We start from the raw sequence: 12,523 nt of genomic DNA, 5'->3' as shown, positions 1-12,523 counted from the left end.
GCTGCCCCCTCGCTCTGGCCAGTGAAATCCCCCATTTCCATCAGGTGCTGATCTAATTTGTTGGGACGGAAATCTCTCTCTAGTATCAACCTCATTCTTTGTTTCACCTCTGTGTCTCCACACCCCAAACAGTGATGTTGTAGAGCCCAAAGGCCTTCCAGTTTCCGTGAAATGTTGTACAGGGAAACTGAAAGGAGTCCTTGGGCCCCCCCACGGTTAGTGATGGGACGCCTTCGTTCCTCTGGCCCATCCGCCTGGCATGGCTCTTGGATATGAGAAAGTATGGCCTTGCTTTTGATCTTTGTACCAAACCCAGCAGTTTATTGGAGCAGAAAATGAGCTGGGAGAGACTCTTCATCTGGGTTTTCTCCCTTACAACGTGCCAAGCTGGGAAAATAGAGCCAAGTGAAACTCTCTGCTTGTGTTTTTCGGGGCTTTCTGAAACTCCTCCTGCACTTTCCGTCCATGCGAGTTCATACCCTTTGAGTTTCATTGTGAGATTTCAGTTCAAACCCCCAAATTAATCAAGATCAGGAAAAACCACTACTTCATCTTACTTTTTGTCAAAACCAAAAATGTTGACAAGACTTTTTTTCAGAGTTACAAAAATGAACCCTTTGAGACAAATCGCAAAATACTTGAGGTTTTGAGTGAAAGCAGGATCTTCATTCAGGCTTGGTCAAAACTGGACGCGTTGGTTGATGAACTTTGTTCTGGGCTACAGAGGTCAGTATGTATGAAAAAAAGATACAAAAAGTAGTTCAACTGCTAAAATTTTACACATTGGGAGTAAGAAAGCTGTGTGTTCCAAAGGAAATTAGCCACGATGAACTGTAAAGACAATAAGCACAGACAGCTTGGTTTCTGGCTGCCTCGTTTTTTCTCAGGCTAGAAACTTGACTTCCCTGGATGTAAGGAAAGTTAAAGAGTGTTCTTGAATGCTCCACTGTCATCTCCTTTTTTTTTTTTTTTTTTTTTTTTAGTTTTTGTTTTGTTTTGTGTTTTGTTTTGATTTTTGTTTTTAAATTTAGGCAAACACTTTTTGCCTGCTGCTTGTTGAGCGTGGTCTGGCAGCTGCCCTTAGAGTCAGAAGTGGGGGACAAAAAGGTCCCAGTGGTCTGCTTGCACACTGTGAACATAATCATTTTAATTGTTAAGATTTACATCAGGCAAAGTAATTAATGTGCAGAATTGTTTATTAGGTTTGAAAGGACAGTTGTTCATCCTACCAGTACAGGAACATGGGAGCAGAGTAAAAGCAGGGTCAAAAAGCACAGTGCAGTGGGGTGCTTTATTCATTTTACGATTTAATTCATTATGTTTTATTCTTGGGCCACATTTAAAACCTTTTTTTTTTTTTTCCTAATAAATTATTTGTACAGCTGTTGTTATTAAGGCCCTCCTCTTTCAAACATTTCCATGCATTTAACTTTCCTTATACAAACTTCTGCAGCGATGCTCAGCTGAGTATCTTTTAATTTGTACCTATGTTTTTCTGCAGAACCAAATATATTCATTTTCAATGGCGTAATGCTTGCCACATCTCCAGGAGACATTAAGATACTCCTTTTTATGGTTATTTGAAAAAACAGAAGAGAAAATCCTTATATCAAAGTTCTCATTTAAATTGCTACTGAAACCTGGAACTGAAAGGGTCTCATCAAAAAACCTTTTTCCTCTTTAGTTGAGATTGAATTAAAGCCGAAACTCAGTCTTTGTTGTTGAGACACAAATATAAATAAGAGACATGGCAATAGCGCCGTACAATGCATCTTATTGAGTTCTTCCAGCATGGAAGAATGGTTACTCATGTCTGGAAAAGTGTCAAGTTAATGCTTCTGATTAGAGATGGGTGTGAAGCTCCACGGTTTGGGCTTGGTTTGGCTGAGAACCAAAGTTCCAGGGCGTTGGGATCCAGTCTCCAAGCCCGGCCTCAGCCCTGCTCTGAGATGTGTCAGAAGATTCAGATATTTTGTAGTATAGTTACAATATATTCAACTAAATTAAATGTTAGATTTCACTTATATTACACTCATTTGAAAAAAAGGGGGGTGGGGAGAAAAAGGACTGGAAAGGTTACATTAACGCTGCATTGTAAATTTAATACAGCTCCAGATGCCTGAAGAGGTGGTTTTGTTTTGGTTTGGTTTTTTTTTTTTTTTTTAATAATTCTTTAGTTTGGAGAGCAACACCAGCTGCTTTGTGATCACATTAACTATTTGAAATTTGCTTTGATATTAAGTAGAGCTTCAAAGGTGCAACGAAAATCTCTTAACTTTCATCTTTTAAATCAAATACAAAGGTTTTCTCCTGTTTGGAAAAAAAGTTATACCCCCTAGAAGCTAAAGGATATCTGATCATTATTTTAGTGGGTTTTTTACCCAGTAGTAACATAATTTTATTGTGAATCACTGACTACTTAATGTCTGTCAGTGGCTAAAGCAGGGAAAGAGAATCGTTCTAGAACTAATGGATATTTTCACAGTTACTTGATGGCTGCCTAAATACATATGCAGATCGAGTAATACGTCCTTGTGAATTTAACTGAAGCAAATATTGATTAGTTATCAATGAAAATATTTCTGAATAAAGCTTGTCAGGGGAAAACTAAAACAAACAGCGTGCTAAAATCCCCTATTCGCCCCACAGTGCTGCCTGGTTGAGTTCAGCAAATCTGAGTTTCCGCAGGTATTGTCAGTGCTGTCACTGCCTTCTCAGTGAGTGATTCTCCCAGGAACAGAATGGAAAAAAAACAAATATGATGCCCTCCGTTTAATGAGGACTTCTCCTAGAGAACTTGATTGAAGCCCAATGATACTTAATGGTAACGACCGGTGTGTAATGGGGGACAATAATTCTGTGGAATTAAGATGAGGCACTTCAGCTAAAATGCTTCAGCTGAGACCTGGTGCTAAAGCATTAGACTCCTGTTGATTGGGAATTCTGCTTCAGCTGGTAACACACGGATTAAACAGATCCATGGTAGAGAGAAATGGTACAAGGCAACAGAACATCAGTACTAACAATGGTCATCTTTGAACCAACATGCTTTTTTAGAAACAAGAAGAGAAAGGTCGGCAATTGCCCTCTGTTTTCAGCAGAAGTCATGACATGGAATGTTTCCTGGCAGGTAACCCCCCCTCTAGGTGCCCTAGGGAGAAAGAGAAAGGAAAAATAACAAGGTGTATCCCTGGGGAGGTTTCCTTCCTGCCCTCAGAGTGGTTGGATCAGTTCGGCATCAGGCACGTGAGCAAAGCTGGCCCTGTTGGAGACTTCTCCCCATTGGCTTCTGATGGGAAGCGCTGAAGGATCTGTGTCATTCAGGAAAAAGAAAAATCGGTGAGAGTGGTGGGGTAATATTGTGAGTTAGGGGTGTAGTCTGTAAGAAAAAGGGACAGGAAGAATAAAACATGACTGCTCTAAATCAAAATCCTTTTCAGAGATGGTAAAAGAATGTGGCAGAGACCCCTGTGGTCAGATTTGGATCTGGATAGAAGTTGCCGAGCTGTGGTCAGAGAGATGAATATAACGACTGGCGTCGTTATGGGAGACTGATTTCCCAGGTACAGATTGCAAAACAAACGCAACTCGTATGAGCAGAGCCTAGAGCTGTTACTGGATGGTGGATTTCTTCATCAGGGAGTGACTGACCCAACACAAGGTGATGTGTGTGTGATATTTTAGATTCGATACGAGTTAGGGAAGGACTGCAACTGCAAAAGGAAAAAACATTCAAGGAGCTTAATGTGCTCAGCTCTGAGGAGCCGGTAGCCACTGTGGCAGTGAGTTGCCAGAGTTGTGTATTGTCCGTTAAAAACAAACCATAGCTGAGATTCTATGTCTCAGGTAAGCTTTGCCTCTAGAAAGGATGCATTTGTACCATTGTACCCCACTGATTTATTGTTTGGAATACAAAATACTGCTTTAACTATGTTTAAAAGAGAATGAAAATGAATTTGGAGCAGGTGCAGGGATGGGTCATTAAGGTGACTGGGGAGCAGACAAGAGCTTGGCTCAAATACTTTAGTGACATGCACTGAGAAGGGACATAACTCTGTCTAAAAATATCCTAAGGTAGATCAGAATGGGAAATAATAATTCTAAAGCTGGTGTTAAGTACCAACTGACTAGGAATAAATTCCCTAACCATCAGGACAAGTGGGCTTTAAATCAAGAGGAGTACCAAAGGCAAAAGCCTGAAGTGGCTGAAGATAATTTTATAAAAGTAGCTGCATGGTTTGGGTGTCCGGAACAGCAGGAGACTGGATGTCAGCAACCCAGGCCTTGTCTCCAGCCCTGTGCCCCTCAATCTCAGGAGCCCCCATTCCTGAAATGAAGGCCTTTTGCATAGTTTTTGTCTGTCAGCCCAGAGTTTGCAGCAGGCTCAGGGAGGATTTCCCAAAGAATTCAATTGAAGTTTTGAGCAGAGAGAGGCTGCTGGCGTTTTTCACGTTGTTTATCTTATTCCTAATCCAACTATGAAGCAAACACATTCTATTGTAGCATCCACTCCTGTATTACTCGCTCGACCAAAACGCCTATTGACATCAATGGGAGCCCTGTCCAAGTGAAGACAGCAGGATGAGGCCTGACATCTTTTCTTCCACCCAGCTGGAAAATAATAATAATGATGATAATTTTTAAAATCCTCAATAGTAGTTATTCTTTTGAAAAGTTAAAATAACATGGTGCTGTGACTAGAGAGTTAGAAGGGAAAGTGCATCAGGAATGTAATATTGTTTCCAGATGTACAATGTCATAAAGAATTTTTTCCACACTTGGAATGGTAACAGGAATTTTTTGAGAGAGATCATTTACACAGTGATGAGATATGTTACATGTAAGTAAATGCCTGTATGCCTGGAATGTTTGTACCATATGTCTAAATAGGTGTCTGTGAGTGATACAGCTTTTATATATGTGATGATGTGTATTTACTCACATGTATGTGGTTTGAAGGGGAGCATACGTTAGAATATAGAAATACTGATATAACATATAGATGGGGAGGAGAGATTGTAGTACCCAGGTAAAGGTTTGTAAAGAAATACAACACTTTTAACTGTGCAGGGAAGTGAAAGAGGGGCAGAGCAGCTTGGAGAACCCGAGTTTAATGTGCTAAAGAGAGTTTGACTGAATGTCATGGTAGGTGATCCCTCATCAGGGTTTTGAGCAGGGATTACATTACACAAAACCACCCGGGAAACAAAAATAACATGGAGATACAGCAGATGCATTTCTTCAGTACTGCTGGGGAATCGTTGGTTTGTGTCTGTGGCTTCGTACCTCATAGCGAGACCCTCACAGATTTGCAGAGAGAATCTTAAAAAGTGCCAAAACCACTCTTTGGAAGCTTGTAACTCCCTGGCTCTTCCTAGAGATGGAACCTCCATTTGGATGGGTGAAGGAATAATCCATTGCCCTGTCTGTGTCTTGCTTGACCAGTTGATCTCTGAAACTCCAACAGAGGTGATGGGTTGATCCAGCTGTGGGGCAGCACAAAATCTTTAGACTTCGTGGTGCCTGTGTCAGCTTTGGCCCTCAGCTACAATTACCGGAATCCATGGCCTGCCTGACATATTTTGATGTTCTTAGATCATTCCCTTAGGATTACATTTTGCATTAACTACTGATTTTAGGTAAAAGACCATCACTGAATAGGTATAGAATTATCATACGCAAGAAGAAGTGCCATCACCAAAACCATTTGCCAGTAATTTGCCATTGCTGTGGACAGATCAGAGAATTTAAATCTCCGGGGAAGTTTGCACATCACCTTTCATCGGCACGAAATACAGGAGGGTTGTTTTTTTTTTTTTTTTAAAAAAAAGGCCTGGAATGTTTTACAATGTTAGGAGAACAAGTGTTATTGATAAATATGTGTTCAGCAGGGTATTGGCAAAAATGCATAGAAATGGTTAACAAGGTAATGGTAAGAAACGTTGACCTTGATTTGTTTAGCTAAGATGTAAAGATTTTTGAAGGTCAAAGGTGTTCTTGTGTAGTGTTTTGGAGTCTAACTGTGTCTGACCCTCTAACATTAAGCTGCTGTGGCCTGCAGTTTTGAAGAGTGAAGCAAACCAGGGGGAAGGAGAGAAGGGGGAGAGAACAGGAAATGGAGTGAGGTGTTTCAGGAAGTTGTCAGGAGTTGACTGATTGATTCCAGATGGAAAGGGTCACCCGTCATGACCCAGGAAATACTCACTGGGGGAAAGCAGTTGGCTCGTGAGAGGGAAGGGCCTGGGAGTTAGAGACCATAGTGGAATGCACATTCCTCTTCCTTTTATCCATAAAACATGGTTTTTTAATCTTCAGTATAAAACAATTGGATTGTCATCTTCATCAGACAAGGGGGAATGACTGGAGCGAAGTGAAGTTCAGTAATTTTTATGTTCTTACCCCACATCATGGATAATGAGTTGGCTGCCAGTGTCGGAGCAGAGATGACAAAGGTCTCTGCTGAATTTCAACAGTACCTTAGAGATTACTGCAAATAAGGCCCAAAGTGTTGAGAAGGTTCTGGTCCAGATCTAAACTTTGCATTTTGTCCTGTCCCTGCGAACGCTGTATTTATTTACCTTAGGTCCCAGCCCGTGAAATGCCAAGTGGCTTTGACCCTCCTATGATGAATGGGAGAGGTAAATAAAAATGGAACTGCTCATGGAGAGAGGTCTAAAAGTGCAGCTTCCATTCCTGCTGGCTCAGGGAACAGAGGATGCTCAGCACTTGTCTTCTGAACAGAGGACTGTTTCTTGCCGTGTCTCGTGCTAGGGGGATCTCTGCAGCTCTCACAGATGTGGCTCTTGTGTTGTGCACATTTCCACCCAAATGGTTATTCCAACAGGGAATGTGTGTATACTTGAAGTCTGCATATATTATAACGATCTCATCCTGAGAGCATGTGGGTGTGTGTTTATCACATACGTACCTTGTGTATGTGAGGTCAGATATGTATATATTATATAGTGTAACTGTATATATATGATATACTTTTTATTTACATTTGGTTACAATTTAAACACTTGTCGTAAATATTTCAGACACTGGAATAATTCAGGTTTATTCCCCTGTTGCCGTAGTGTGCTCTGTGCTGGCCAGTGAGAGATTAAAATTTATTTCCATTGTTTAAGGGAAAATAATGAAGTGCATCTGAGTGGGTTCAGCTCTTTATGTCATGCGGGAAACCTTCACTTTGGACAGGAGTCTCACTCCACCCAAATGTGCAATGATGTTGGCACACAAAAGCAACACATTTGGTGACAAGAATGCTGGAGCAGTATAAGAGTACAGTATGACAAGAGCCTTTTGGAATGAACTAAACTTGTCTTGAGAAAGAAAGTATTCTTTAAGCTCGCATAATCCTGTAGGAAGGCAGGGTTTCTCCCGCTGTATGCTGACTATAGTTTTATCAACAATTAGAGCTTGACATTCCCTTACCTGGACTATGACAGCTGTATCTGTGAAAGTTCATGAACACATCCAGGCTCAGGTTCTGCAGAGCTGTGCATTACTGTAGCCCTGTGGCAGCCGAATGGAGTTAAGCTGATTTACACCAACTAATGGCTGAAACCTGAAGGTTTCAATAGGACACGTCTTCTCTCAGTGGTTAAAACACAGTGTGTTTGTTTTTTCCTGAAAGTTTGTGGATTAAAGGCACATACGTTTCTGGATTTATAGAATTTACGGCTTTGGATATTGTAAAGGGAAAACTAAGTGGGATTAATTAACACATAGAGTTACTTCATCTAAGAACTCATATGCTATTGGAGCACAGCAACATAAGTCATGGCTAAGGTTTAAGTTGCTTGATTTGGGGTTCTCAGGCTGAGATGATTTTCAAGAGCCATGAAGCACGCATAGGTCGAAACTCAGACATGATATTAGGTGCTGTTTTCACATAGTAGGAGTTTCCATTTCGCTCGGGCAATGGAGACCTGTATTTTTGGAGCAGATGCGGGTACATTTGCATGTGTGTGCAGTGCAGCAGATGGCTCTGAGTCTGTATGGATGTATCAGAGGGCAAATTGCTGGGGTGCTCCGCAGCCTGCCCCCCTGGTTGGTATAGATAGACCTCTTTGCCATCAGCTATGCTACAGCGCACCAGAGCAAGCTAAATTTAGGGCCATCTGCAGTAGCTGGTTCATTATACAGTAAGGACTTTATATGGCCCTTAGGATGTTATGTTAAATGGAATTAATGCATAGAATGAAGGCTGAAAATATTTTCTCCCCTTCTTGTTAGGGAATAAACCCTGTAGGACATGATACCATTTTACAACAGAACAGAGTTTTAACTAAACTGAATAATTAATATTTAACAAGTTGACTTTCAAAGTAAATTGTTTACCTGCCTCCTTTTTCTTCAATTCTGAATATCTAGGTTGTGCTGTCAACAACAGTGAATGTGGACGGGCACGTACTGGCAGTCTCTGACAACATGTTTGTTCACAACAACTCCAAGCACGGACGGAGGGCAAGAAGACTTGACCCCTCTGAAGGTAGGATATTTGTATGAAGAACAGTACGCAAATGAATGCAAAAGCATATTATCCATTCTTCAATTTCTATTTGTTTTCGGGGGAACTACAGAACCTCAGGGGGTTTAGAGGAGGAAGAGGCAGGAAAACAGTGTCTACTGCATGCAAAATATGATCCTTTTTATATCTAAGAGACTGGCTCCCCCTTCCTCCCCCGATTTATTAATTAGTTCGTACTGCAAAGATGAAAAACACAGAAACACTAAGTATTATCTGAATTTCAGACTTCGCATTCAGCCGGGATAGATTTGATTTCAGGCAAATTAGGCAACATGACATCTTAGTTAAACAGAACTGTTACAGCACAAGATGTGTATGAAAAAGTGTCACTAGTTCCCTTAAACAAACTACGCGCAAAGCATAACAATGCAGAGAAGGGAACTGACACTAATTGATTTTAGTTTGTTTGGCTAAGCAAGACTCATGGCCATCTACAGGATGGGTTTTGGACTATATTAGAGCAATTACAAATACTTGTATCTGTTAAGCTTCAAGCTGGTTGGCCCCTCCTCTCCCTCTTCCCATACATTCATTACCAACATGTTCCCCCTCTCTCACACGGACAGTATACTCAAAATTACTTAGAAAATGCTATCTGTGTCTACTTTTCCCTCCCCTGCAGCTAGTGAAAGTGAGAAGAGCTAGTGATGTTAGTAGAAAAGACAAGCAAGGATATTATTTCATTATAATGTTTTGCTGCCCCACTTCTTAACTGTGCCCTATATCAACCTAAAAGAAGAATTAATGAACTGGAAGAAAATGATTGAATCAGTAAAGAATTCAGAGTGGTGTTAATTCTCCCCCAGCGGGCAGTGAAATGGTAGAAGGAAAATCCCAGGATTCCTAGCCTAGGAAGCCATCCAGTTTTTCCTTGACTGATTGGATGTGATTGACTGGCTGTTCAAAGGAGTCTCATGTTTTTGGAGCTCTGCCAAAGTTCCCCTCCACCTCTGACCCTGTCAACATTGGGAATGGAGTGATGGATTGACTTTGGTTATGGCCTGGAAACCATATTGGGTTCCTGATGGGATGTATAGTCCAGAGGCCTTGAACATATGGAAGAGAGGAGAAAAAAAAATTCTACTCTGTAAAATCAAGAAAATTATTAGAAATTGTCTCCTGATAGGAATTGGAGGAAACATTTGATATTCTTGTACCTTTTATACTCATTGATAAACTTAATAAATCTTAATCTACCTCTCTTTCCACAGAGTTTAGCTTTTGTGTGATCATATGCTAATGAGTGGGGTTTTTTTTTTAAACAGCCTCTACACAATCATTTAAGCGTTTCATTTTTACACCCACTACAGTTGGCCTATTAGGCTTTAATGACACGATGTTAAGTGCCAGTAATGAATAGGCAAGTAATTAACTCAAGCAAGGCAGAAAACATGCTTTTATTTATTTATTTATTTATTGGGCTTCGTGGAATGGTAAAGCAGCCTTCATGGGTGAATGGCTGGAGGGAACTTGTCCTAGGCCTCTGTCAGCTCCAGGGAATTCCTGCAGCAGAGCTGAAGCTCCAGGTGTGGGCAGGTGAAGCTGTTCTAAGCTCTGGTTTGCATCAAATGTGACTCAGGACTGCTTGATGCGCAGAGAAATTGCTTGCACCCATCTGCTGCAGGGCTCTACACCCAGGATCACAAACAGTCTCAAGGCTTTGTGGGAGAAAAACGCCATAACCTGATGCTCTGATGTCCTTTCTGGTTTGTTTAGCCACACCGTGCATCAAAGCAATCAGCCCCAGTGAAGGCTGGACCACAGGGGGAGCCATGGTGATCATAATTGGAGACAACTTCTTTGATGGGCTGCAAGTTGTATTTGGGACCATGCTTGTATGGAGCGAGGTAGGTGGGGCTGCCTCCCTAAGGCTAACCTGAAGAAACACTCCTTTTCTGAGGAAAATGGAGGGGAAACAGTGTTAATTCCCATTGCAATAATTGTACAAAATTGGTGGTGTCTAAGGGGGGACCGTATAAAACTTTGTGAAGGAAATTAATGGAATGTGTTTAGTCTGTGGAACTTCTTGCTGTGTGATATTATGGAGGCCAACTGCACAGTAATGTCCAGAACGGAACTGGAGGTGTCTGGAGACAAGTAAAGATAAAGAAATAAAGAGAGGGTTAGAGTGTGGGAAGGAAAAACAATTCCCTCTGGGTCCAGAAATAAGCCAGCAATTAACCAATGGGCATAAGCAGTACAATATTCCTGATGACAACTTATCTTAAAATGTGTCTCCTCTCCTGGAGGCAAGAAACAGGAGCACACGTATCACTTGCCTGAGCTGTGGTGTCTCCTATATAGGAATAAGCGATTTATTTACCCATAAAATATGTTTGGAGAGTAAAAAGTGAAAGCGGGGGGAATAACACAGACATGTCATAACCGTGCCTCTCCTGTTGTTGTTTCCCAGCTTATCACGCCCCATGCCATCCGAGTTCAGACGCCTCCCCGTCACATTCCCGGAGTGGTTGAAGTGACATTATCGTACAAATCCAAACAGTTTTGCAAAGGCGCACCGGGCAGGTTTATTTACACAGGTAGGTGATTGCGACTCACGCTGGAGGCTCAGGCTCGGAGCCTCTTTGTTTTGGTAATCACTATTGACAACTCCCCGCTTTCTTGCCGCCTTTATTTATTTAGCCTCTTGCTGGTGGAAAGCCACTCTGCCAGTTGTGACATGTGGACATGTAAGGAGATAGCTTCATTGCTGAGGTGTTAAGGCACCGTTACTACACGTGTTAATATTTTTTCCAGTTTAGAGCTCATGCTGTTACGATATGGGTCTCCCTATAGATATATTGAGTGTAGAAGAACATAATAGCATTGTTCTACATACTGGAAGATGTTTTATTTATAACAGTGTTTATTTTACATTTCCCTCTCGCTGGGGGTAACCTTTCATTTTCAAGATAATCCCAGAGGACAAGGAGAGCATCTTGTATCAAGAGAAGCCAATGAGCTGAGTGGAAAATAAATCTGTTGGGGTATTTTTATTCTTAAACGGATTATCAACTTATTTAGTGTCCTGTACTCACCTCTGCCAGCAGGAGAAGGTTATCTGTAGATTTGAAAGAAAAAAGTCAGATGGGACCAAATGACCCTCTCATTGAACTGTCAGTACCAGTAGTAACAATGATGGCACAGAACTGAAGTTTCCGTAGCCCGTTACGCGTGGCTGGAGAATAATGCTGCGCCGAGTTCTAAAGAGTGAATTTATATTTCAGTGGAGTGACTTGTTCCCACCAAATCATGTTCCGATTTCTCAAAATGGAAGGATTTATTTAATTTTTAAAAGCTTCTTTCTACCAACAATCCTAAATAATCTTTGTGTATTATATTTGACATATTTTAAATCATAATTTAACTAAAAAAAAAAAAAAAAAGAAGGTCCAAGAAAATTTTTATTAAAAATTTTAAGGTAAAAACTTAACCACCTGTTCAGTGAATTGGTTAGAATTTTTCCAAAAGTGGAAAAATTTGAATGAAAATCTGTCACTTTAGGACTTTAGAAAGAAACAATGATTTGTGAAGATCCTGTTACTGTCTTATGTCATTTTATATACCCTTTATTATTACACATGCTAAATTATTGTTTAGTTATGTATGTGGAAAGGTATTTATTCATACAACTGCCACACCTAGAAACCTGCAGCAAGAATTAAGTCTTCAATTATACCAGGTACTCTAATGAAATATAAACTTAACTGACAAAGGATTATTTGTGTTATGATAAAGGTCTGATCCACAGTTCATTGAAGATACTGAAATGCTATCCATTGACTGAAAGCTCAAAGAGCTTGGGATTTTCTTCTGATTCAGCACCAAAATAACTCTTGTGTGGTGCGAAATCGTTCTGGAATTATTCCTGGGCTTGTGAGATCAGGATCTGGCCAAAAGCTTTTGAAATACATTTTCTTCTAAGGCAGTGCATTGACTCACTGGTCTCTGGGAAAAGATGAATCTGGTACCCGAGCAGGTTAAACC

The 12,523-nt window shown here is 40.8% G+C and overlaps 1 protein-coding gene across 9 annotated transcripts in view; it reads left to right on the top strand.

Annotated features, from left to right (window-relative positions):
* EBF2 (EBF transcription factor 2) overlaps nt 1-12,523 on the top strand; it is a 146,504-nt gene that overhangs the window by 108,632 nt on the left and 25,349 nt on the right. For 4 of the 9 annotated variants that reach the window (XM_074164216.1, XM_074164217.1, XM_074164221.1 and 1 more), the window contains 3 exons: nt 8,380-8,497; nt 10,253-10,383; nt 10,950-11,076. In XM_074164216.1, coding sequence (XP_074020317.1) covers nt 8,380-8,497; nt 10,253-10,383; nt 10,950-11,076 — 376 coding nt within the window. Of the gene's footprint in view, nt 1-8,379; nt 8,509-9,031; nt 9,035-9,102; nt 9,134-10,252; nt 10,384-10,949; nt 11,077-12,523 lie in introns of all 9 variants that reach the window. The other 5 variants (XM_074164212.1, XM_074164215.1, XM_074164211.1 and 2 more) reach the window with 3 other exon arrangements.

This window comes from Numenius arquata, chromosome 26 (genome assembly GCF_964106895.1).
Source record: "Numenius arquata chromosome 26, bNumArq3.hap1.1, whole genome shotgun sequence".
NCBI lineage: Eukaryota > Metazoa > Chordata > Aves > Charadriiformes > Scolopacidae > Numenius > Numenius arquata.
This window is presented reverse-complemented; position numbering and strand designations above follow the sequence as displayed.